Below are 27334 nucleotides of genomic sequence, written 5' to 3' on the forward strand. Positions count from 1 at the left end.
GAGGCAACAAACGACAGCTACATGCAATAATATGTGTGAATTTCACAAACATGAAAGCCAAAGACATCCAACATAAAATAATACTCCATAATCCCAGGTATATGAACTCAAAAATAAGGCAAAGGTAAATTAAACTTAAAATAGTACCACGTTTAGGAATACATACTTCTGGGCTAAGCGATTACCATGGGAAGTGACTGCCGTGGCTCAAGAGAGGGGTTACCCCTGAGAGGGGGAGAGGAGGCAGTGACTGGGAGGGAGGTCCTGGGGTGCCAGCAGTGTTCTAAGTCGTTACCTGGAAAGTGGCGTTTGCTTTGTGACACTTCGCTGGACTCTTTGGTTTCGTGTACTTTTCCATGTATATATGTGATATTTTATGAATTTTAAAAAGATTAAAACAATAATAACAACAACAACAAAATTAATCCAGAAAGAAGCGTAAGGAAACTCGCTGGAAAGGTTGTGATCCTTCCCGACTAAACTGAGGGCCTCTGGGCCTGCAAGCAGGAAGTGCTTCACAGCATTTGGGGGAATAAATAACCAAATATACTGGGGGGGCATTTAAATTTCCAGAAGCATAAAGCCTTGATTATTTTCCAGACAGTTTTCTGAAGGCAATTTGGCCTCTTATGTAGATACACAGGTTGGTGGAGAAACTGGGTTTCGTTCAGAGAGTTTTGCCCTAGGAGACAAATCTAATCTACCTGATTTCCTGCTTTGCTCTTGATAAAGAGAGTTTTAAGTATTTTATCTTCAAAGAAACTTTGCTGTCTCTTTCCACCTTCTGGAAAGTAGCTCTCACTTTTGACAGCAAGGAAGTGACAGGAGGCATGTGGTTATCAGAGTTGAGCTCACAAGAAAAAGAAAAGAAGGCAGTTCGAATGCCATTCTCATAGCTGATGACTTACTGAGGTTCTACCCTACATGTTGACATTTTACTTGTCGAGTGCCTATGGCAAGTATCTCAGGGTATGTTCCGAGGCCCGCCAGAAGGGGGCTCTCCCAGAGGTGCCAGCTAAATTCAGATTCCTAGTGCACACAAACCTCCAAGAGTAGGCCTGGAAATGTGCATTTTGAACATGCCGCTCAGGCAATTTCCATGAAGTCAAACGTTGAGAACTACTGCTTGATGGATAGGCAAGGCGACTAGATGGAAGACAGCCGTCCTAACGCAGAGGCTGGCGCAGGTTTACCAAGCACCACCCACTCCTTAGCAGCTGGGTCAGATCAAGAACAACTGTTTTCTGAGGAATTGTCACGATCGGCTTGGTGTTTGAGGTTGCTAACAATCACATCTTGGCCTTTGTACATGATCTGACAAGGATCTGGACATGTGTGGAGGCTGTCTTTCTGCATTTGCCTAACGATTTGGTTGACTTCAAGCAACTCCCTACCTCCATGGCCCCTGTACAGAAAGGGTGAAAGCTCAGTGCTCACGTGACTCGGGAGATGACATGAGGCAGCTGGTAAAGGCTGCGGTGACTTGGATTTTCCCTGTGCACATACAGGGGGGCCTGCAAACCCTTGTCTGTGGTGATCCAGCTGTCACCTTACCACAATAACTGATCATTTCTGTCACTTATCTTGGCTGCCTCTGACCCCATCTGACCTGACCTTACTTCCCCTGGATTTTCTTTTTTTTCCTTTCAAGTCATGACCACATTCAAGTTCATCTTTTTAAGAACAAAAAACAAACTCACACTGAAGCCACAAGGGAGCGAGAGGAGGGAAGCAGTGATTTCTGTTACAAGAAGCATAAAGAAGACATGACAGTGGTCCCAGAGACAGGGAGGGGCATCGCTCTGCTCCTTCCCCTCTGAGGAGATGGGAAATGAAAAGAGAAGCTTTTAGGGGAAGACATGCAAATACTTGCCCTAGTGGGCACAGGCTGCTGTTTCTGATAACCCATGTCTAAGGCAACAAGAAAGAAATCTTAGATAACAGAAAATGCACACAAGAAGAAAGGGATTCTAAATAAAACATGTTTAAAGCACCCATCTGTTTGGGTGAAGGCTCTGGAGCTGGGAGACAGCTCACCTTAATATAGGAGTAACTATAAAAAAAGGAGTATGAGTTTCCTGCTTTTGAAAAATGCCTGCGCCCCACACTTTCAATGAATAAAGGAGTTATCTGCCATCATGCTGCCAGTGTTAGCTCATGAGTCAAGTTGAATCTTTTAATTAAAAATTTATAATGTAATAACAATACTTAAATTCACATTGCACCTTTTCCCTCAGGAAGCTCAAAGAACCTTCTTAACATCAAATTATTCATCGTTGATAGCAATTCTGGGCAGGTCTTACGGGCCTCAAAATATTTTAGTAACTACTTAAAAAAAATGCTTGCTGAATGAATTCATTGTATTTCCCTGTTGCAGTCTGCACGGAGCTGGGCACAGAAGGGTTAAGCGTGGAGACATTGCAAGTTGGGGCAGGGACAGGGACAGCTGTCTGTGCAATAGGCCACCTTCATCCCCAACCAGACAATGAGGGAGATTGAGACAAAAAGTGCAGATGGCAGGGGTAACTGAAATTCCCTGGTGAGCTTTCAGACATACCTATGTTTGACCTCCCACTGCCGAGAACAACTTGAATCTCTTGGAGAAAGTCCCAGGCACGTACTTCTAAAAGTTCCCCGGGTGACCTTGGAATGCTGCCTGGGTCATCTGCCACCCGTGTAACAGACAGAGCACTGAGCTACCAGTCAGACTGTGGGTCCTGGTCCCCGTTTACTTGCCATGTGACTTGTGAAAGTCGCTTAAACTCTACAGGCTTCAGTTTCTTCCTTGCAACATGACAACACTGACATTCTCTCATGCTAAGAATTAATGATCTCCCAGGAGCTCTGTTGAACACTGGAGGAAATCATGCTCTCTTTCTCCTGGTAAAGCAATATCAGGCCATCGCTGCATGAGTGGGTCTCAAACTGTCTTTCTGTGTAAGAATCAGCGGGAGTTTAAAAAATATATATGCAGTTCTTGGCCTCACTCCTAACATCCTAATGCGGGAGGTCGGAATTTACACGTTGAACAAGTTCTTGATGCATGTGGGCATTGCCACACATTTGGGGAACCAGAGTCCTCCATGAACAGGCTCTTACCTGTGTGACCAAGACCCCTCCCCCATTGGGCCTGGGACTGGGCCCAATGATGATGTGTCACCTGCTCCCACTCCCTTTCCCTGCAAAAAATCACCTTTGGTCGGGTGAGACGAGCAGACTGGAGAGCACAGGCCTGGGTTGGAATCCCAACCCCGCCACTGGCTACCTAGGAGACTGTGGGAGATTTAGCCTCTCTGAGCCTCCACATTCTCATCTGGGAAATCCCGTGACGGAATCAACTTGGCAGGGCTGCCGCAGGAATTAGAGAAGGTAATGCATACAAAGCATGGTACCCAATACATATGATAGACACCTCCTCAAAACACGGCAGTCTTGTTGAGAAGGGTAAACAGAGTGCCGGCCGGGAGCAGGTCTATGGTCTGGGGATGGGCAGGGTGCCACATGCCAAAGAAACCTTTGGCTTCAGTGATGGGGGTGGGGGCAGGTTCTGGGTTGATGTCTAGGGAGCATCTTCCTTCTCCTTCCACCGTTGCCTCTCTGAATCCCTGTCCATCTTTGTCAGCACCCCCAGAATGCAGGGCCTGGGACAGGCCACTCAGTTCCCCATGCCCCATGGAAAATGCCACTGCACTGACAACACTGTTTGCTGTGGGCAAAGCCATCAATCAAATACGCACCAAACCAATCAGAAGTATGGAAAGGAGGAATACTCATGTGCTTTCCTTGCGGGTGAGTGACTAACAATGGCTGGAGCCGACTGTACCTAGAACCCCAATGTGATGAAAAGCAGCCAAAGGAAAGGCCAGGAAAATAAAAAAAAATGAGCAACTCTTGAAGGAATTTAGTGTGAGTATTTGTGAACAAAAGTCCGCCTGAGGGATGCAAATCTTAACCAGATCACCTGTCTAAAGGGGGTACCAGGTGAAGACAGCGGTAGATGGGCCCCATCAGACCAACAGCCAAGTGACAAAAGAAGACAGGCCGGGAAACAGCCACCGGAAACAGCTGCCAATGTGCTGGGCCTCCCTTGTCTGTCTCGCGTGTGAGGGCTGCCGGCTCAGACATGCAGGTGATAAATGGTAACGGCTAGTGTGTGGAGCTGATCACCACACACGCCATGGCTGTAGCGTGTCATTTGTACCCACTCATCCCTTTCAGATTGAGAGGGCTCTTTTTCCCGGAAGCATTGAAAGGTTGGATGAGGTGGTTCTTTGGGGTGTCAGGCAAAGCTCATGGGTTCCAATCACGTTTCCCTGCTCCCAGGCTACTCCCGTGGGGCTGCAGGTCTTACCGGGTGTCAAGCAAGGGACTATGCCGGTGGGGTCATTCTCAGAGAGGGAAAAGCCATCTCAAGGCGAGGGGGGCTATTCTGACAGGGCAGTGCTTTGTGGGGTACATTACATGGGTGATTTACACGACCCTTTTGTCTCCTACTTGGTCTTCCGCTCCTCTCTAGTTCAAAAGGAATTGACAGCCAATTAGAGGAAGGGTTTCCTGAAAAAGCCCCCTGCTCAGTCAATTCCTTCTCAAACCACGCGCTCTGTGGAGGAGGCGCATCTAAGCTCTCCCGATGGCGTTACGCTGGGCTTGTTCAGAACAGCATCACAGCTGGTCCTAAGCTGGTCTGGAATCGGAAGACTCGGGCTTAAACAAGCTGTGTGTGAGACCCGTGCAACTCTAGCCTCACCAATATCCTTTTTTTATTGGCTTAGCATGGACTGTTCTGAAGCTGAGTTGCAAGGAGTAACCGATATGACCACTGACTATTCACAGGGCTGCTCAAGGCAGAAGGTGAGGAGAAAACAGCAAGTTCTCCTCCGCCTCGTAGAGTAGAGCTCCGTGAGAAAAGTGCTCCAATATTAAGACCCCATGGCAGGAAAACGGAAGCCTGTAGCAGCTCTAATCTAGTCTTCCTCTCCCTCCACAAGCCCAAACTCCAGAAGAGGAAACTCAAATAAGAAAAGAAAAAGTGTTTCTACACAAGGAGCAGATTGTCTACACCCAAAAGTGTTCAAGGGACACCCTGAATCCACCCAAAAGCTGAAGTTGCAGCTAGAGAGGTATGACCTTTAAAAATATCCCCAACGCCCTCCCCAGCAATGAGAATCCTAAGGGAGGAGGAACCTGTATGCTGCAGAACATTGTCTCAGAATCTAAGGGAGGCCCTCGCCCTACCTAGGAACTATGCACCATGGTGGGTTTAGTTCTCTTAAAAAAAAAAAAACAAACTTCTGTTTGGGTAGTATCACCAATGCCATAAGATGTGTTCTGCATCTCAGCGGTACCAAGGGATAGTTAAGGAACGAAATCGTGCCATGAATATTGATAATAAATAGGTTTTGGCATGACCTAGGCTGATGCTTCTCTGCCCCTCCCCCACGATATTTGTTCATAATACAAATGGATTTGAATTTATTTTATTTGAGTCACTTTGGGATATTTATTTTTTTAAAGTACTACTTCTTTATTGGTGCAAACCATAGTCTGAGTCACCACAATGCCATCCCTGCCACTATTAAGGACTGTAGGCTGGGATAGCATCTTTTCATGCCCTGATGTGATGTGTGCTGTTTGTAAAGTGAATTTATATAAAGTCAATCTTATTTCACCTCGACCTTTTCTAATGAAATGTGGGAAAGGGCTGTGTCCCAGGAACAGTGTCCCCCACAAAGACCTAGTTGAGTGGCTTTGGAAAGGAAGAGGCCCAGATGGTGACTGTCACCCTGGCCTTTAGTCACTGTACTTACTATGTCAGCAGCCCTGTGCCCATGGGACATATTTTCAAGCCTTTGCCAACTCCAGGCCCTCTTCTCCACCACGCTCGTCACCTCCCCTGCTCCCTGGACCATAAACATTCTGACCCCTGCTTAGAGATGTGGCAGCTGTAGTCTTACAGACATCTCTATGCATTCTCTAGGCTGGGGCTTTGGGTGTCAGGAATTAATTCATTGCCTGTGTTATCAGTTCTGTAAGTCCCAACTTCTAGACATTGAGCTTACTTGGAAAAAACCATTTGGATTCGAATAAAGGGGTCATGGGAGAAGAGAGATGTCTGGGATGTGTGGCAGAGTGAAGTAGAGAATAAAAGAGAGGGAACCTGTAGAATGCACAAGAAAATGAGCACCTTACTTCAGCAGAGCCTTTACTGTTATAAGGCGTTTTAATGCATGTGAATTTCTTTTTTAAAAATCTGCATCTTAGGCAGAACGGGCTGACAGTGTGAAAGACTACAGGGAGTCCAGCTGACAGTGAGGGAACCTGGGGCTGAACAGGTCTGTCGCAAAGTTGCCATTTAACTCCGGGAAGGCTCTTCTCCAAGACTCAGTTTCTCTATTGGTCAAACAAAAACCAGAATGAGGGCTTGGACTATATGATTTCTATGAGTCCCCTCATCCCTGAACTTCAATGATGCCATTTACTGTAACATTGTGCTGTCGTGTAACTGATCAGAGTGGGGCTTTTGTGACACAAAAAAAGGTTAGACATAACCTTGTAGGGAAAAAAAAATGCTGGCTTAGAATTAGTTCCAGCTCTGCTGCTTATGCACCAGCTGTGTGACGTTGACAAAGTAAGTGAACATCTCTGAGCCTCAGTTTCCTCATCTGAAAACGAGGACAATAAGATTCATCCTGGAGGGTGGTTGTGCATGTTAAATGAGATAGTAAATATGAAACGCTAAACTGTACTGACCTATGAGAATGAGATAACTTATTATTGTTATTACTAGTACCACCACGCAACAATTCATTAACCTTCCGAGAATTACCTGACAAAGGGAAACAAATGAATCCAGCAGCCCTTCTTATCCGCCCAGCATAAATCCTGATCAGCGAGAAAAGGTCATTTATAAACCGGGGGGGGGAAGAAAACGGTGACCTTCTCTGCTGCATAACACCCACGGTATAACCTGCCCTCCATAAACCACTTAAAATAAAGAAGGCTTCTTAGGACATGAACAATGGTGATTTTTCTCCACCATCAGGGCACCAAAAGCACTCTTTATACAGATCTTTAAAAGACCAACAAAATGAGCATTAATATTAAAAATCAAAACACCATCATATCATACTTAGAAAGGCAGTGCCTGTTCTTCCAAACCTGCTAAAAGTGATGGTTAAAGCACAATATCATGACTGGAATGCAGGGTCCTGGACCCCTCCACTTTGGAAACACATGGTCTTATTTTAGGTTGCATCATGAAAGAGCTGACATTCCACTGCTATCCCCACTTACACAGCCCCTACCCAAACATTCGGGGCTAAATGTTAATTATGCACGGAGACTATACGAAGCCCCCCACTCCAAGGTGATTTTTCACTCTCTTTCTTGGAATTACTATATATTAGTTAGCTATGTACAGGGTTAGAAAAAGCTCATCCAAAAAGGGGTAAACTCCCCACCCCCACCCCCTTAGGATGGTAAAATAAAAGAGGGCTTTCATCTCTGGCCAATATTCAGGAAGCTTGTTGGTTTTCTTGGTTCTCTGATGTTCTTGAAGCTTGTCTGGGTTTTAAGCACTGGGTATCTGCAGCCATAAGTTTTGGCAGGGAAGTGTATAGATACAAATAAACTTTTAATTAATGGAATCTTATGGGAACCCCAGCTTGCATGGACTGCATGTGAGACGGGGAAAAATGAATTAATTTTAAAAAATCTTAATTCTTTATATTAATTTTGGCTTAAAAAATACCTTGAAAATAAAGGTAAAGATAGCAAATATTTTAAGGGGAAGACACCATCTTATCCATCCTTTAAGATTTCCATAAGGAGAATCATAATAGATGCTTGTCAAATTAAATGATTTTAAGTTTTGTAAAGAAGATACATATTAAATCAGAATAGTAGTTTACATGCCATTATTATAAAAGCTTCATCCCAAAATAAAATCAGTAATGATATTAAAGAGAAACTGAAACTCATTTCTAATGAACTCAATTCTATGCCTCACGGAAATTTGGGGCCAGAATTAATTCTTGATTCACACTTATTCCTACTTCAGCCTTGCTGAAACTTGGAGATAAATATTCAACAATTTGGCATTCCAATTAGTTAAACTCAATGCATTCTTTTAAACTCTAAAAGTATCAACAAATAGTAAAAACAAATACATATATTTAAATATATATATATATATATATATATATGTATATGTATATAAAGTTGTTTCAACCAGCTGATTTACAGATAATTGCTAAAAGTAAAAGGATATCTTGTCATGACCAATAAATTTAGGGATAATTGTTAGAAACAAATGTCTACCTTGTCAATCTGTCTTTGGTTGCCAGTTCTTTCTTTCCTTAAATGAACCACGTCTAACCGAGAACTGATGAGTAGCAATTGATTTAATCCTCTGAGTAACAGGCATTGCCTGTATCATTATATATAGTTTTCACCCAATATATTTACTGAGCCTTTTTATTGAGTAACATGGAAATGAGCGTGGAGTTGGCAGCCCAATAATAAAGAGCCCTAATGTTATCTGATTGCTCTCTTGCATTGACAAAAATGGTGATAAATTGGATTGTAATGGAGATAGAGAAGGAAGACAATTACTTCTAATGCTGAGATGAATGTATCCGCTACTCCCGCCCTCCTGACACACGCGTGCTGGCCCCTCAGCGTGTACGTCTAGTCTGGAAACAGAGACAGCAGCCCAGGGAACTGATCCCTGAAGCACACACAGCCCTGCACCCCTGTGGCCATAGCAGCTTCCACGGAAGGGGAGGGGATTGGGTCTCAGCACTTTACCTTCTTGCACGCAGACAGGTTTATCGCTTGGGATCCAGCCTAAGGTTCCATTAAAGTGCTTCATACACAGTCTCTTTGTAGAACCCTTCAACTTGAATCCATCTTGGCAATGAAATCGGGTGACAGAGCTTTCAAAGAACACCCCTCCACTGGGCGTCCTGAAGCCATTCTCGGGGACGCCTGGATCAGCACACACCTGAAGGTCATCGAATCCTATAGTGACAGAGAAGAAAAGGTGCCTCTGAATACATTCTCATGCCAAGGGTCTTCCTAGATAAATGGCAGATACTGTATACTGTCCAACGCCATGGACCACCCAACTATACCAACCAAGCAGCCAAGAATATAAGCATCCTAGTGCACATGTTCACATGGCTTTTTGCTTTTCTCTTAGAACAGTGTTCTTTAGAGCTTTGAATTCTATGGCCAGGTTAGCCCTTCAGGGAGGTCATAAGGGTAGGGAGAGGAGGCAAAGTCAACAACAAAAGGCATACAAGATGGTTAAGTGCGAAACCCAAGTACAAAATGCTGAAGAGAGCTTAGGAGGAAGAAGGGGTCCCAAAGGTCAAGGGGGAAGAAGGAATGCGAGCCTGGCCTTGAAGGATGGGTAAGATTTCAACAGACAGAACTAACTTTGTGGAGGGAGGCATGAATAACGTTCTAATGGGAATGGCATAAGTGATGGCTGGGGCTGGAGACAGCAGCCATGTTTGGGGCGTAGCAAGTAGTCATGCGAGTTATACAGGGTGTGCGGAAGAGGTGTGCTGGGAGCACCCACCTTCCCCTGCCTCTGCCCCTACCCCTCACCCTCATCTGCCAGGCCTCGCTCAAGTTCATCCTCTGGGATGCCTCCCTTAACCCTACACTCCTCTACCCAGCCCCTGTGTGTCCCACACTGTAATGTGAACACAGCCCTGTATTGAGTTCTTTGGAGAATGGCTGCCTCTCAGCAGGCTGTGAGCCCTTCAAGGACAGGTCTTGTGACTTTTTCATCTCTGTATCCCCAGAATCTCTCACAATGTCCTGCAGAGGAAACGCTCCATAAATGTTTGCTTCATGAATAAACGGTTGGAAAAGAGAGCTGGAGAGATATTAATTAGGGTGACCCTAGGAAGCCAGGGTGAGCAAGGAGGCAAGTGCGAAGCCAGGGGGGCAGGGCAGTGGGCACAGGGAGGCCGACAGGATGGCAGCTTCAGGGACAAACTGAAGCAGAGAGAGCCCAGAAGCTCAGTTAGGAGACCAGGCAGTGGGGGTGGGTGGGAGGGGGAGGTGTAGGTGGTGATGGGCTTGAAAGGGCATGAGAGTGCTGGAGATGGCAAGGAGGGCACAAGGGTGTAAGATATTTCAGTTCCAGGTCCCCTTGTCAACTGGCTGGAGGTCGGGGTGAGGTAGTTGCCCAGACGGCTCGGGTGAAGGCAGATCCTTGAAACAAACATGGCTGCCATGGGCTGGTTGGGGAAGCCACGGATAAGGAAGGGGTGCTCTGTAAGCACAACGTCTGGATGTACCCTCAAAGGGAAGCAACGTACGCGTACCCCTCAGTTCCACGAAGGCTTTCTACTCCATTTCCTTATAAAATCCATTGACAAATCCTCATTGAGTAGGTACCAAGAACAGATACGCATAGCTCCATCTAGACGGGGTTTGGTGTGCCCATCCACCCTCACCTTCAGCACAGCTGCTGGTGCCAGGTGGGGCTGAACACGGCAGAGGGGCAGGAACAGCCAGCGCTATCCTATAAAATTCCAACACAAACCCCAAAGACAGCATCACTGGGGCTCTTGGAGGATTTACCTGGTTTCCAGGTGATGCCCACATAGCGGACTCATCAGATATCGGATCCTCTCTAACATACTGAGTTTGCAAAATGTCCTCAGCTGGTAGGTGACTCCCCCACCTCAACTTGTAAGGGAGTCTCACGTGAGACTCACTTGCTGCCCTCCCCAATTAGCCCCATGACCCTGGACATTCTGCCAGTGCCACTGTGCTGAATCCACAGTACTGGGATGTCCAGAGGTCATGGTTCAGGTACACTCTGTGCGGAGGTCATGAGGCATGTGGAGTGAGCAGAAAGCGAAGGAGGGGGGTGGGAGGAGCAGACAGCAGGTGCATCTGACTACCACACCTTTGAGTAGGAGCAGGCTGATATTTTATTACACAGAGGATGCTTTTTTTATCATTATAGTCGGCATGCACCATTATATTAATTTCAGGTGTACAACACAGCAATTCGACATTTATATACCTTACAATGTAATCACCACGAGAAGCCTAGTAACCATCTGTCACTGTGCAAAGTTATTATGATATCATTGACTATATTCCCCGGGCTGTACATTACATCCCCGTGATGTATTTCTTTTATAACGAGAGGTTTGTGCCTCCTAGTCCCCTTCACTGTTTTTACCTATCACCACCATACCCTCCCCTCTGGCACCCATCAGTTCTTTTCCCTGTATCTATGAGTCTGTTTCTGTATTGTTTTGTTTGTTCATTTGTTTTGCTTTGTTTTAGATTCCACATATAAGTGAAACAGAGGACGCTTCTATGAACCATCAACCAGCTTTCTTGCCCTCCTATGACATGTGGCAGTAGCTCTGTAGAGAGTGTTCACACTGGCCATGTTCCAGCTGGGCAGAGGGATGATTGACAGCAGCAGGGGAGGGGACAATAACGTCCTGGGAAGTCATTAAGGGATGGCTTCAAGTTTTTATTTCAAAGAAAAATACTGTAGATTGTCAAGTGCTTCCTAAGTGACAAATGCCAACAATATCATTGAGTCTAGTAGTTTCAGGGTGGGCCCTTTCAACGTATATCTGTTATGGTGTTGAGGTGGCAAAACTGGCAGCAGAATTCCTAACTCCATCACAGCCCCAAAACCGTCATGGCATAGACTTACGAAGCCCCACGGTGTGGACATTTCAGGTGGTCTGTATGTGAAGTCATTCTCTCACACACCCTGTAAGTCAAAGAGAACCTGTGTACTCTAATAGCATCAGGAGGGGCACAGGTGCCTCAGTGCGTGGCCACCGAAGGGTAAGCTAAATGCTGCAATGGAGAATGGGCACACCAGCTGAATCTTCATGGATGAGAGACATTAGCCAAAGGGAGGATGGAAACTGTAGGGACAGGTTAGAGGGCACAGAGGCGGGAAAGACATGGTTCTCCCATGGCCCCGTTGTAGGTGGGACCCTGGGGGATGAGGAAAAGAGATGGAGGCAGGTCCTAAAAGCTGCACGTGTTAGAGAAGATCACACGTGATGCAGGGGTGGGTGGCGGGAGTGAGGTGTGGACAGAGAGTTTTGACCAGGGACATAACTGGGGTGAGATTTGCATTTCTGAACACTCTCTCATACCCACATGGAGAACTGGCTAGAACAGGCCCAGCAGGAGATGCAAAGATCATCAGAAATGCTTTCCAGGCCACCAGCTGCACCTCAGGCTCCTGGGCATGGCTTTGTAAAGACAGACCCTCGCATCCGGGCTCTCTCTGGGTGGGCGGGCCCCGGGGCTGGGCGCTTATAGAGCTCTCCAAATGCAGCTCCTGCCTGAGGGCCAGCGTTGGAGAACTGTGGAATTGCAAGGCTATTGCCGTCATCAGGGTGAGAAATGATGAGTGGGAAATAAGGCAGAGGCAATGGAGTAGAGACGACCGCAAGGGACATTAAGGACACAGAATCACACGACCTGGTGACCGACTGGATGGCGGATCAGGTAAGCGGAATGAGTGAAAAGAGGGGCGCCTGGGACAGCCCCAGGTTCTGACGTCCATGATGGAGTACATGTGGTGCTGTGCACTCACGTTGATGTGACAAGGTGAAGAGTGGGCCTGGGAGAACGCTGACAAGTGCAGTGCGGGGTGCAGAGAGTGTGAGTTCTCAGGGATGCCCAGGCAGAGATGTCTGGTGATCGGCTGGACAGCTGAGGCTGAAACATAGGCAGCAGTTAAAGGCATGGGTGGGTGCCTTCCTGGGAACGAATACAGTGAGAGACGGGGAGAAGCTGAGGACACATCACTAAACCAGAGGCCCCCACAGGGCCATCGAGAATGAAGACCTGACTGGTGTCGCTGAAGCAAGGAAAAGTGTTTCAGGAAAGAAGAAACGGGCAGCAGCGTCAGGCGTCATCCACGGGTCAGCTAAGCAAAGGTCTGAGAAGCATGCATCCACTGGCCGGAGAGGGACACTGAGATCACTGCTCGGGGAAGCTTCGGGGACAGGAAGAAACTGTCCCTGGGGGAGGAAGCCTGCCTGCCCATGTTTGAAGGGGGAACGGTGACAGTACGGACAGGCTTCCATTTCCAGACGCTCAGCGTGAACAGAAGAACATAAGGTGGCAGTTATCTCTGGATTAGGGTCAAGACAGGGGTTTTATTATCACTGTATTAAAATTTTAAGATGAAAGAGATTTGAATATGTCTCTATACAGCAGGGAGAAGAATAGCAGAGAAAGAAAGGTTGGAGATGATAGGGAATACGAACAAGGCAGGTTAAGTTCCCCCAGCCTGGATGTGGGCTGAGAGGGGACCCAAACCCTGGAGAGGGACTTGCCTTCCACTGGGGCAGGAAGGGGACTTATGCCGGAAGCGCCACTGAGAGACGAATGGTGCCATGATGTGCTCATCCTGCAGGACTCAGCTTAAATCATGCCTCCCCGCAAGAGCCTTCCCCCCCCTTCAGAATCTGACTAGAAGGCCTCTCCTTCCATCGGGGAACCCTGGGCTCACCGATCTTAGAGGCTCCTCACCCTGCCTGTCATCGCCGCTCTACGCGGCTGTGTCTCTCCCGGGCTGTGAACGCCAGGAGGGGAGACCAGGTCCTATTCTTCACTTCCTCAGCACCTAGCATGGTGTGTTGTGAGTGCAGACATTCCACAGGTACTGCTAATCAAAAATGGATGAATGAAAAAATGGAAGGAAGGAGGGAGCAAGGGAGGATGGGTGAGTGGCTAGATGGTTGGATGGATGGATAAAGGATGGGTACCATCTACTCTGGTGGACTCATCAGGCACATGTCCCTACTACCCCGTCTCACCAAGAAGTAACCCCCATTGCTCTGAGAGTCCCAGAAGCTTATGTATTCCACAGACAAGGGAAGTGTGAATGGCACTCCCCCAGTACAGACACACTCTCCTAATATCTTCTTACACCCTTCTCTTCTTCTAACCTGAATGGACTGCATTCCTGAAAACTTCAGCCTCTTCCAAGCCACACCCGCAGACACATCAGCCTTCTTCCTACCTCTCCACTGTCGGGCCAGAGGCAGGTCTATGCTGGGAACCTGGCTGAGACATCTGTGTACCCCTCCCCCCCACCGACACACACACTGACCAGCCACCGTCCGCTGACAAACGAGCCATACTGACTGCTGAGTCCTAAGCACAGACCTCTCAGCTTGTCACACCTCCCAACCCTGAGCCATGAAGCCGTTCTCTCTCAGAGGAGGACAGATCATCAAGGGAGAGCTGAAGATCCAGCCCTGAATCCGTCAGAAAAATGACTCCTGCTCTAATACATAAATAAATGATGCGAGCATCATGAAAATTGGGATGTGAGAGCAGCAGAATTTCCTCACGAATCCAATCCTGTACTCGTCCTTTGCTTATTTCTTCCCCTTTGGAAGGACATCCCCGTGCACTGTCTCTGCGTTCACGTCACCATAGTTCACCTCTGACTGTCTCCATGCCTGGGACTGTGCTGATGACCTGATGACCGGGGTGCTGCTGGCCAGCGGGTGTAGCCATGGGCACTGAAGAGGGGCATAAGAGCAAACAGTGGGGGAAAAAAAAGCAATCTGAAGACAGGAAGGCATAAGAAGAAAACAGTCTTCATTTTGGACAGCTCATGCCACTGAGCAGGACAATAATTTCCTAGAGCTTGCCAGATCCCTGGATTCCACTTTTCAAGTTACCCCCTAGCAGATCAGTTCCCAGCCTGGGTCATTTTTCTGGAGAGCTGGTCTTCTAGTGTCTTTCTACAATATGATGCTGATGAGCAGCCCATCAGATAACATATCCATTAAGGAGGCGGGCCGGTGCAGGTGGCAGGGCAGAGGAGTGAAAAATAACTCGCTTGCTGACCGGCTCAAATAATCTCATCCTAAGAACCTGTACTCTTGGAGTCCCAGCTGATTTCCCTGCCAGTCTTCAAATTCTGTGACGGCTCACTTTCCATGTCAACTTGACTGGCCATGGGATGCCCAGATATTTTCTCACAAGGTATTCGTGGTGTGTCTATGAGGTTGTTTCCGGATGAGATTAACATTTGATTGGCAGACTGAGTAAAGCAGGCTGCCCTCCCTAATAGGGGTGGGCCTCGTCTAACTCACGTGATGGCCTGACTAGAATAAAAGGCTGAGAAGGGGAGCATTCACTCTCTCTGCCTGACTGCCTTTGATCTGGGCCCTTGGTGTTCTCCTGCCTTCGGACTCAGGCTCAGGCTGGAACTGACACCATTGGCTCTCCTGGGTCTCTACATTGCCAACTGCAGATCTGGACTTCTCAGCCTTCATAACTGCATTAACCAATTCCTTATGAGTGTGTGTGTGTGTGTGTGTGTGTGTGGGGGGGGGTGTTTCTCTGGAGAGCTCAGACTAATACAGTATTCCTAAAGATACTCAAGCATTTGAAAAATGCAAACGGCATGAATGCCAACTGCCCCCACACGCCAGAGGACACTGTTTCTCTCTGGACCCCTGAGTTCAGGTAAGCTACCTGTTGGGTGGGGGCAGCGCCTGGGCCCTGGGCCCTACACAGCGCTGCATAGAGTCTAGCCTCTAGTCCTCTCTGGTGCTCCTTTTGCCTGTGCCACCCTCCTGGGTCCTGGCATCTCCATCACTGGCCCAGCATTTGGGACCCCGGGAACAAGTCAAGGTCAGAACTGTAATCTGGACTTCGGTTCTCAGTGGAAGGCAAGATGTCCTCTTTTCCTTGTCTCCTGATCAAAAGTGACGGTGGCAACAGGGAATAGGAGAGGCCCAGGCTTCACACATAAAGGAACTCATCAAACCCCCAGTCTCATTAGGAGGTCTTAACACTTCTGGTTTGGTTACTTTTGAATCCGCTGAAAACCTACCAGACAGTTATATTGTGAGCAACACAAGAAGCCTTTGAAAAGAATCAGAGAAAAAAAAAAATGAAAGGTGTGAAAAGCCATCTTTTGGCTGATTATAACTGAAAAGTCATATTCCAGAAAGGAAGAGTGTGTCAAATGTAGCCAAATCAATTTAGAACTGGGGCTGGGTTTCTATTTCTCTGTAAACTGCTCTAAGAGCCTTTAAGGAAAGAAACAGGAGATAGACAGAAAAATGGATTTTTTATGCATTTACTTAGTGATAGGGTCCTGGGGCCAGTGGGTAAAGGGCATCTCTGCTAAAGTTTAAACAGACATGTTTATAAATTTTAACTGGAACAAGAACACCCCCCAAGCCTTGCCCCCGCTCCTCCGTATAGCATTCACTGTCAGTTTCATACAGTTGGCATTCGAGTCACTGTAGTGGTCTCTGCTCTGACCCTTTGTCTCCCAGAGGAGGTCACCGGGGCCTGCAGAGGTGAAGTGACGACTCCAGTCACTCTGACCGCCTATCGCGGAGACAGAACTAAACCCTAGGCCTCTGACTTGTTGTCCAGTGCCGGTGCTTCTTACAATGGTGCCTCCACCTAGGCTGTTCCTGTCATATTTTAGCTTGCGAATGACACAAATCTTCATGGTCTTATAAACTCATAGAGAGAAAGAACACTTGTAAATATTTTGGAGTCCCTGTGCCTGTTAAAACAGGGCTGAGCAAACAGCACTGGTGAAATGTTTAACAATCCCATAGGAAACAACGCTCATGGCTTCCCCACAGCTGACGCCTCCCAGCACCCAGTCTCAATGGGATGGGGCTGAGGAATCTGCCTTGTCACCTTGAACAAGAATCCAGGCAGTCAGCCACCGAACATCCATTGGCGTGTTTCTCTAGCACATTTCTGGGGATGAAAGACGCTCTTGGGGAGATCACAGCCTGACCCCAGATATCGGTCTCATGAAATCGAATTGGTGCTAAACACTGCAGTGCCTGTTACCCTCAGTGTGAAAAGAATCACGGGGGAAGGGCATGGTGGTAAGCTTGAGCAAGCCCATTAGAGCTGCCCCTGGAATGAAGGAAATCTGCCTTTTCCTCATCACCAGCAACACAGATCAAGTTTCTTTTAAACCATCTAACTAGTAAAACAACACTCTGCTTCAATGAGCCGTTCTAGAGGAAGGGAACCAACCCTTCTGTCCTATTCGAGAAAAATGTTCAAACTCTTTTTCTATTTTTAGAGACGCTGAACCTTTAGTCACCTGGGCTTGCTGAGTTATAAGCACAAACTAGAGTCACGTTCATCCTGAAGATCTGTTGTCAAGGGGCCCCTTTGACCCTCCCCTTCCTGCTGATGCACACCTCACCTCATGCCACCTCGAGCTTCCCTATTACCTCAAAAATCCCTTCCTCTTAGAACCTCAACATTTTAAAATTTATTTTAATGAACACATGTGTTGATAGCCGGTCTTATTTGAGGAACTAATTGAGATGGTGTTGTATCTATAACAAGGCATCAGCAACGAAAAAAAGAGCAAGAGAGAAGCGATGCTAAAAAAAAATTAGATTAGGAAAACTTATGCAGCAAATAAGCTTAAACAATTCTCTAATACCAATATTTTACAACACAATGCTCCTGGCCCTTGGTGTTCTGATAACACAGAGCTAAGTATACCTGGCGTGCCAGAAGTTTCCAGCCACCCTGCAGCCAACTGTCCATTTGGGCCGGTCCATACTCTGCCCACCTGCCCTTCAGAGGCCCTTGATGTCACTTCAAAGTGTACGTCTGTGCTGGAGTGTTTCTTCTGAGCCTGAGATTCTAGACAAGTTCTACATATTTTGGGGGGTCTGTCCTGAGCCCAGATCAGACTCAAACATTCAGAGGATCCTCTCCCCAATGATAGAGAGCTTAGGAGACGCCAAACACCTTCCAGTCAGCTAGAAGGGCTGACTGAACCGGCCCCAAGGTTGCCCCAGAGTGCCTCACCTCTTGTAGGGAGAGAGGCGGAAGTAAGCCCACCCCAGACTAACCTGTCTCTGGAAGAGAAGCCAGAGCGGGCCTTGGAATACCCTTGCAGGAATGAGAAAGAGAAGGTCCCAGAGTCAGAGGATGGTAGAAACAGCAATTTGGCACTTTAACACTGTGAGCATTACCGTCAATCTTAAATCAATGGGAAAATGTGATTTTGCTTAAGTAAAAATGTATTTCTAACTCATAGTTCCATAATAAGACCGTTATTGTTTCTTGACCTTCTTTGTTCCCGTCTAAATAATCTCCATGTTTGGCAAAACATCAGCTCTTTGTTTTTAAAAAGAAAAGAGAAGGGGAGAAGGGCATTACAAAAATAAGAGATAGGGCAGAAAAATTATAATCTACTTAAACATTCACTTAGTCAACAACCAGTGCCAGGCACTGGGGGGAAAGGGGCCTATAGGCATCCATCCACTCAACAAAGCATGTGAACCTGGACCTCCTGACAAGCGAGCTTACAGCCGGGACTTTCAGCCGTTTTGATCTCCAGGTCGTGACCTTATCGTAGGTCATGAAATCCGTTTTAAGGGTCACCACCAGCGGTTTTTAGAAGTGAGATAGAAAGGGAAAGCCAGAGTGCATCCTCCATGGTCAGGTGAGGGTTGTTCTGTGTAGTTTTATTAGTTCTATCGTGCACACATCCCAGGCTGCAATGTCAAGTATGTTTCTGTCAGCGGTTCACAGTCAGAAAGGTTCGAGAAACACTGGTTTAATAGACTCCACCATGTCATCCTATTTGAACACATACATTTACTTCAAATTATGGAGTTGGTGCTTAAGGACACAGTTCTGGAGTGAGACCAGCAGCTTTAAATCCTGACTCAGCCATTTTCTAGCTGTGCAACCTTGGCAAAGTTGCTTAACCTCTCTGTTTCTTAGGTTTCTTTATAGATAAAGTGGATATTATATGAATAATGCCTACTTCTAGGGCTACTGGGAAATTCACATGAGAGGTAAACACAGGTAAAGCATGACTGGCAGATGGTAAGTGCACAGTAAATGTGCGTAAACTGTTATTAATTTTCAACCAGTTCCCTAGAGAACAAAAACCAGATAGCTTCACAAAGAGGCAATCTCCTAATTTCCTAGAGCCACCTTCATTTCCAAAAATAGTCAAGCTTATTTTTTTCCTTTAATTTGCCCTGGAATTGTCTTTGAAAATGACTGGTGAACAACCAATACTTTCAAAGTCCTTCTCTTGGCCAAACGGTTAAACCATAAGACAGTCAGTGGCAACATAACAAACCTCCCGAGAATCGAACTCTGATTTCTTTAAATTAAGAGTCAAGCGTGGAGGGGAAATCTGAGGACAGTAGCTTTGAGTGCACAGCACTGGCTTTTGTTCTGAAGACAGCAGCCAGCTCCTGGTGGAAAGTTCTCTTAGGGTGCACAGTCAAGCTCCACAGCACCCCCTGATTCGGGCCCAAGCATGTGTACGTTCCTGGGTACCTACGCGTAAAACCCAAGTCAAACAAACAGAAACGCCAAGGATTCGAAGATTCATGGAGAAAGAGCTCCGAGCACAACAACCGGTTTAAGACCAATTTCCCAGGAATCTGTTCCAGAGAACACAAAACAATTCAACAAAGGAAATCTAAGGTTTCTAAATTAATTTTGTTTGTGACCTTAGTGCTATGTCATTCCATAATTCAGTGTATTATCAGTTACATATTTAAGAGGTATTGGGGGAGGGGGAGCTGATTACTGTTAACATTTATTAGGCTAAACAGATTTTTCACTGCAAAAGCAGGGTCCTTTGGGAAATACAGCAAAAACCAAGCTCGTTACTATAGTAATATTTCTGCCATACCAATAGCATGATATACTATTAATTACAGACAATTTATACTAATGAGATTCCACTTAAGCCTAGTTTTTTGAAGACACAACAATGAGTTGGGGGATACGAAATTTATCTCCGTGGGCTGAAGGTTCAGAGCTCTGGATTACATTACCCGGGATCCACACTGAACACTGCGCCATAATAATATTCTGCGTATTAGTTATAAACATAATAGCAACTGTGAATATTTGGATGGTAATCAAGTTAGGTAACTGTTCCCTAGAAATAGTGAGAATGTTTTCATTTCTCAAGAAAGATCCAGAGATGAATAGGAAGTCTGAGCAAGAAACATAACGAAAATAAGTCTTAATAGCATAATTTAGACTTGATTAAAATGGATAAAGACCACAGATGTGGAAGTCATAGCACTCCCCATTTGATGCCAGAGCTGATATTTTTCCCCTCTTGATTTAATTCGCTTTGATTACCCAATTATTCCTAAATCCTTTCACTCAGTTTCAGCTCCAATAAAACTGATAACAATTCTAACTCATAATGCGATTTTTTTTCACTCCAGTCTCATGATACTGCTTCATAAAAGCATGCCCCGCACATAAGAAAATTATTCCAGAATGTGATATATAACATGGAAGAACAGAATAAACCTTTACTCAAAATAAAGCACGCACAGAAAACCACCAGGAAAGTCTGGGGATTTCTTCCATCAACAGCAAAATGGTGGCATGGAAACTTCACAGCTGACATAAACTTGGGGATTATCGGTAGACACAGCATTGAAGAAGGCATGGATGAATTAAAAAACTGATTGATAAGTTAAAAGTATGGCTCTTTTCTAAAGCAGATCCTTACCAAGTATGATGAGGTTACCTGTCTAGCAAAGCTCTGAGGCCCTGGACAGGTAACTCGATCTTCCTGAGTTTTCATTTCTTATCACAAAACAAGGCACCAGGATGACTCCTCAGATCCCTTCCATTTCTAAATTCCAGGATTTCTAGGCCCTTTTTGAGAAAAATTGGTAACAACCTCCCAAAGCACAAGAACTTAGACAGAAGCAGCCCAGAGACAATTCACGAATGGTTTAAATAAACAAACAAACAGATTCCCAGGACACATTCTCAAAATGCCTATAGCTACTTGTTGTTTTTAGAAACTCAGACTTCCTTTATCTTCTGTGAGCGACAGCTTTAGAGCAAATACTCAAACGGTTTTCCACACGTAAGAACTTTACAGACTGTTTTGTACATACACGATCTCATTTAAGCCATATAACAACCCAGTGAGATCAATATAACAGTTTGATAGTCATCGTTTTCACAGTCACTTTATGAACATCCAACTGTTAATAGTGCTAACTTTAAAACAATCTTTTTAGAAACATGGCGCAGTCCCTCCCTGCAACGGTTCACTCACAAACAGGAGTCCAGGTCATCTGTGAGGGGTGTTACATTCTCAAGTGCCCCTGGGACTTTTTCAGGGCTTGGGGACAAGGAAGGAGAGCGAAGGTACTATGGGAAATAGAAAATGGAAAAGAAACCACTGGCTGACTTATGACAGTATTGGGCAAGAAGACTCTTTTTTCACCACCGAGATGATCTTCAGTCCTATTAACAGGCAGACCTCAGTACATGCTTTGTCAGGTAACCAAGAGCAAAGAGTTTAGGGTTCTGTTTTAGTTTGTTTTTGTTTTTTTTGTTTTGTTTTTTAAAGATGATTAGCTTGAGGAAAATCTAGCTTCCATCACCTATATAAAGTCACCATAAAAAAACTTGCTCAGATATTCAAGTAACTGCCATTTCTATTCTGTCCCCCTAGGAATCGGCTAGTCAAAGCCACAACACAACTCATGAATCCATTGTTGACATCTGTGCCAGCAAATCTTTTATCTGAATGTGTTGGGGTCATTTATTTAAACAAGAATACATTTTAAATATAAAAATGTTTCACCTATCTCCACCATTATCTAAGTCACATGGGATCTTTGTAAAAATATTTCGAAAACTACAAAATAACACACAAGTATATACAAGCTCAAACTTTTCAGCAATGCAAAATTACAGGATGTTATTGCTGGAAGGAATCTTAGACGTCACCTAAATAATTTCCTTCATTTTTATAGCTGAGAAATTTGAGATCAAAAAGTTTAAATGGGGCTGGCCGGATGGCGCAGTTGGTTAGAGCGCAAGCTCTGAGCAACAGGGTCACCAGTTCGATTCCCACATGGGCCAGTGAGCTCGCCAGAGCTGAGCTGCCGCTGAGCTGCCAATGGGAGGCTGGATGGCTCAGCTGGTGAGAGCACGTGCTCCTAACAACAAGGCTGCTGGTTCGACTCCCGCATGGGATGGTGGGCTACACCCCCACTCCCCCAACAACTAGGTTGAAAGCAGCAACTGGACTTGGAGCTGTTCCCTCCACAACTAAGATTGAAGGACAACAACTTGACTTGGAGCTGTGGGTCCTGGAAAACTACAATGTTCCCTTTCCCCAATTCCCCAACGCTGTTCCCTTCCCCAATTCCTCAATTTAAAAAATCTTAAAAAAAAAAAAAGTTTAAATGACTGTGTAAACTCACACAGCTCTGAGTGGTGAGAGGGACTAGAACACGGGGCCCAGATTCCCAATCCAGTTTCTTCCTACTCTGAAGGCAGCAAAGCAAACCTCACAGAGGGGCTACACTCTGCTGCCCCCTGTTGGAATGGGCATCTTGACCTGATGGCACTTACACCTGCGACCACTACCAAAATGTACCTGTATGAATTCGTGCAAACACACTTGTATAGAGTACGTCGTGCTTTTCTGACTACAAAATTTGGGGCACATTATTCTGCTGATGCATAAAGAGAGTTGTTTTTCTCTCCCTCTTCCATCAAACCATCTCAGAGCACACCAGGGAAGATAGTTAAAACCTCCCTGCCACAGGTCAACAGGGCTCCTCCCAAGTGAAACTGAAAAGAAAGAGGTAGCAGATGTAGCAGAGTACACACGCACACTCCCAGCCACCTTTTTTTTTTGCCTTGTGCAGCTGAAGAGGCAATGGTAAAACGGCAGCTACCAAGGACTAAAGACACAGGGCTTTCCCTGCCTGGGACCACAGGAGCCCAGGTTTCTGGTCTGATCCAATGAACGTGGATGTGGACAAAGAGCCTCCCAAGTCCCCCCAGGACACACACACACACACACCCCATTGAAGTTCCCACCAGCCAGGCAATTAGGGGCTCAAAGCAGATTACATTTAAAGAAATACAGGAATGTGCCACACGGCTTGCCTCTTGGTTTCCACACAAAGCTCCTACCTGGTATGTGAGTTTGACGCAAACAGGGAGGAGCTACCCTGGTTAACAGCTACTCTAGAATACAAGAGGCTTGGGTGAAAGTCATTCCAGGACAAGCTGTATTCCACCAAAGCACGAGTCTTTTTGGAAAACTTCCACACATAGCTTTGACTCGAAGAGTTTTCTGACCTTGTTTTATCATCCACAAAACACTGGTAACTTCGTTTCCCCATGTGATCTAAGTTGCTTATAAAGTGTCACATCAACACCATCAGTGTTTCATGGCTGAGTTCTAACATCCGGTCTACACAAGCACTCCAGCACTAGGGCGCGCTGGGGACTGGCCGGTGGGCCTCACCTGTGGCCCACTGGTGACTAGTGGGACAGGGCTATTCTGAGTGCAGGCTTGCAAAGGCTGCACATTTTATCTCTCACCGAGTCCTGTGGTCCTGGGAGGCCATCCTTCTCTGTAGGCTGGACAGGCCCTGGGACAGTGTCTTTAACCAAACAGACAGCGCAGTGAAGCTGAATGGTGCTCTGTGGGTCAGAGCCAACCTCTGCAGCCCAACGCCGCGGTTTTCTTTATAAGCATCACAGTGGTGCTATGGCCTTGGGCTGCATCGCGAGTGTGCAGGCCCTATTGTTCTTCTATGGGAACCCCTGAATAAGATTTCACAGCACCTGACTTACAAGCAAGGTGGTCACACAGCACTTTCTCAGGAGCACCTGGATATTAGCCGCCAAAATTTTTCATATCGAGTCCTATGATAAAATGCTCTGAAGCCGTTAAAATGACATTTTGGAGATTTTTCCAGTTGTTAAATGTCAATGATTATGGGACAATCCCCCCATACATAGTTAACTATAAAAAAAAATCCAAAAAGTATATACAGTATGATCCTTCTTTTAATATACAAAAGGATACATATGCATAAAAAAAGAAAAGAAATCTGCCTAAAAGAAAACTGGGTTATTTGGGATTGAAGCTTGATGGGTGATTTTTATATTCTTTTTTATACATGTCTGTATTTTCCAAATTCTCCATCATAAACATTTATAATCAGGAAACAAATGTCATTTTTTTAACGTGCCCTAATGGCAAGAGTGTTAAATTGGGGGTCAGTGACAGAGGTCCAAGTCCCAAATATTAAAAGCAGAACAGCGAGGTTTTTCTAGCAAAGCCTAGTACTGAGGACCAGTTCTGCATTGGTGGATATTCAGTTCCAAAGAGATGCCTGCAAATAACACGTCTTTTCAGTGGTTTCCTTAAATCATCTCCGTGCATGAGGAGTGGTGTTAACTCTGAGCACCCACGGCTCTGAAGGTCTGCAGAGAAATGTCTAAGGGCTGTTGACATCTCAAACACTGCCGGTGTGGTTTATAGCTCTCCTCCTCAAGGGGGTCACCAGCATGCTGAAAATAAATGGTGCTCACGCTGGGCAGGCCCCGTGAGACGAGGAGACAAGCAAAACAGATGGGTGCTGAGGATAAAACAGCCGTCTGGTACGGATTGATAATGAACCGTTACATCCTATCTGAAATGACTTAATTTCCAAAACACTCAACTATAAATATGCTGTCAATGGAGTTCATTAGTTTGTGAAGAAAAGAGGTGAATCAGAAATGGTTTGACGAAATACCACCAGTTCACCCAAACAAATATCCTTCTCTCTGATGTTAGCCTACACACGACCTAGAGGGTGAAGGGAACTGCTACAAATGACATAAGATGTTCTTCAGTCAGCCTTGGGTTGCTAGCTTCGCTTAAATATATATATGTAGTCGCTAAAGGGCATCAAAAAATTGGCACTTTTTATCTGCAGATGTCTACCCTAATTTGTGGCTTAAAATGCTATGCTACAGTATTACAGTAGTGATGGAGGTAGAGGGTATTTGTAAGAAGTCAAATATAGAAATAAATGAATTTAAGCTGAATGCAAAGAAAAAAATGCAAACAGATATTTGCTTACACTGAAATAGGCTCAGGTTTTTCTGGTATTGTTGATTTTTCTTGCAAACTTGTATAAAATCCCCAAATCGCTATCACAACATAGAAGCAAATAAGTCTTCCTTCCTGGAGTGTCCACATGCAGGCTGTGCTGTCATTATTGGCCAGAAAATAAAAGAGAAAAATCTGCACTTAGGACATCGGTAACCTGGGGCACTGTGCACTGTGCGTGTCTCTGTTCTTTATATTGCTGAAAGAATAGCACAGAGCTTTCTGCTCCAGGATTCAGCTGTTTGCTAATTTTCTCTAAGTTCAATTCATTTTCTAATTTCATCTCTTTCCTATTATTCCAGAGAGAAGCCGCAGGTAATGCCTCCACCTGTAAGGTAGTATAAATTAGCAGCCAACAGAGTGAGCAGGCATCATGTGCTCCATTTGCATAGCTAATGGTTTGGTTCATGAAAGGCGGTGCTCAACATATTTTATACCAGCTAACCTGGAAAAAAAACCAAAAACATATGATTCTGGTTACATTTAAGAACCCTTGGCTCCAACAGGCCGAGATAGTCATACCTTGAGCTGCCATGCAAATGAGATCGTCATAATTTCGAAGTTGGAGAGGAAGAAAATGAAGCAGCTGCTATTTAATTTTTTATGGAGCCTACAATTTGTCTCATTAGTTGGCAGATAGGGTAGGCTGGGAACGAAGGCAGTTCTAGCATCAACTCAGCATGAGAGAAAAAAGTGACCCGTATCAAATCACTCACTTTGGTGGGGTGGGGTGGGGTGGGGGTTAGTATAAATCGCAGCTGCTGGGCTGGCTCCGTCACCTCAGTGACACATGACCTTTAGCAAATGACAGAAGATTCCGAAAGCCTTGTTCCCTTATCTAAAAAAGAGGGATCTGAAATAATTCTGTCCATCTCTCAAGAGCAGTGGGGTACCCTAGAGGCAAGGGTCCCTAAGGGCTTTGAAAACTCTGAAGGGATATTCAAATGCAACTTGAGAAGGACCTGATTGGTAAACTGAGGCCCAAGGGCAGGGGATTTGGACTGGAGTTGCAGAGGTGCAGCTGAGCATCTGGGCTCCCTCATTCAGGGACTCAAGGAAAAGCCCTCCATTTTCCCCTGCCTGTATTCATGGTGCCACCCATCAGCCAGTGTGGCAGCTAAAGAAAAGGAAGATGAGGGTATGTTTCCTAGGCCATTTTAGACTTAGAAACAGGGTGATACTACCTGGTAACAAGGTGTGGTAACCTTCGGATAGAAGTCCAGATATCAAGTAGGGTAACAGAGTTAGGGATATGGGCACGAAGCAAAGAAAAACAGCCCTGCTGTAAAATAAGGGACGTGGCTGGTGTCTGTCCCTGGTTCCTAGGAGGTACCCTCTAAGTTCTTGGAATTTCCTAAGCATATGTGTCTTTATTATTCCATAAAGATAGTTTATGCTAATGAGCTTATGCTAATGATGGCTTAGGCTGGGGGTCAGCCACTCTAGAAAGCCAACCATGTGATTAGAGGGTTGGGGCCTTCAGCCATGTGGTATCAGCCCAACCGTCTGACCTCCAAGGGGGAAAGGTGTGTCGGGGATTGAGTTCAACCAAGGGGTCAATGATTCAATCATTCTAGCCTATGAAACACCAATAGAAACGCTGGACACTGAAGCTCGGGTGAGGGTCCCTGGTCGGTGATATACACTGATGTACCAGGTGGATGATGTGTCCTGAGGACATGGGCACTTTGTGTTTGAGACCCTCCCAGACCTCACCCTATGTGTCGATGTTTTGACTGGTCCTCATTTGTATCCTTTATAATAAAACTAATCATAATTAGAGTACTTTCCTGAGTTCTGTGAGTCACTCTAGTAAATTATCAAACCTGAGGGGGTTGTGAGAACACCAAAATTGGTAGCCAGTCGATCAGGAGTGTGGATGGCCTGTAGGCCCCCAGAGCTTGTGGCTGGTGTCTTGAGTGAGGACAGCCTTGTTGGGGACGGTGCCCTTAATTTACGGGAATTGCACTGATTCCAGGAAGTTGGGTCAGAATTGCACTGCAGGCCCTCAGGGCGCAAGGTGGCAAGAAGACAGTGAGAGATGTGATGAGTGATCTAGATACAGATTTCGATCAGGAAACTTGGGGCTGAAGTATGGCTTTATCATCGCTTAACTTTGTGACTTTATGCAAGTTATAAACCTTTTAATTTCCCCGAAACTTGGTCTTGTGGCTGGCACAATGGAAAGAACAATACGTGCCACATGGTTATGAGAACGGAATGAAATGTCACACCGGGTCATGGAGGAATATTCAGTGAGTGGACATCTGATCTCAGTGGACTGGGTGACGCACAGCTGAAAGTTGGGTAGGTCAACAACTCCTTTCAAGTCTTGAGACTCGGGGTGGGGCACTGGTGGGC

The 27334-nt window shown here is 45.8% G+C and overlaps 1 protein-coding gene across 4 annotated transcripts in view; it reads right to left on the bottom strand.

Moving 5' to 3' along the window:
* Positions 1 to 27334, bottom strand: part of SUSD4 (sushi domain containing 4) — a 100934-nt gene that overhangs the window by 38368 nt on the left and 35232 nt on the right. For all 4 annotated transcript variants that reach the window (XR_002123655.1, XM_019639613.1, XM_019639612.1 and 1 more), the window contains exon 3: positions 8809 to 9021. Coding sequence is in view for 3 of the 4 variants with exons in the window: in XM_019639613.1 (XP_019495158.1) it covers positions 8809 to 9021 (213 nt within the window). In the remaining variant the exon portion in view is untranslated. The remainder of the gene's footprint in view (positions 1 to 8808; positions 9022 to 27334) is intronic.

This window comes from Hipposideros armiger, unplaced genomic scaffold (genome assembly GCF_001890085.2).
Source record: "Hipposideros armiger isolate ML-2016 unplaced genomic scaffold, ASM189008v1 scaffold_45, whole genome shotgun sequence".
NCBI lineage: Eukaryota > Metazoa > Chordata > Mammalia > Chiroptera > Hipposideridae > Hipposideros > Hipposideros armiger.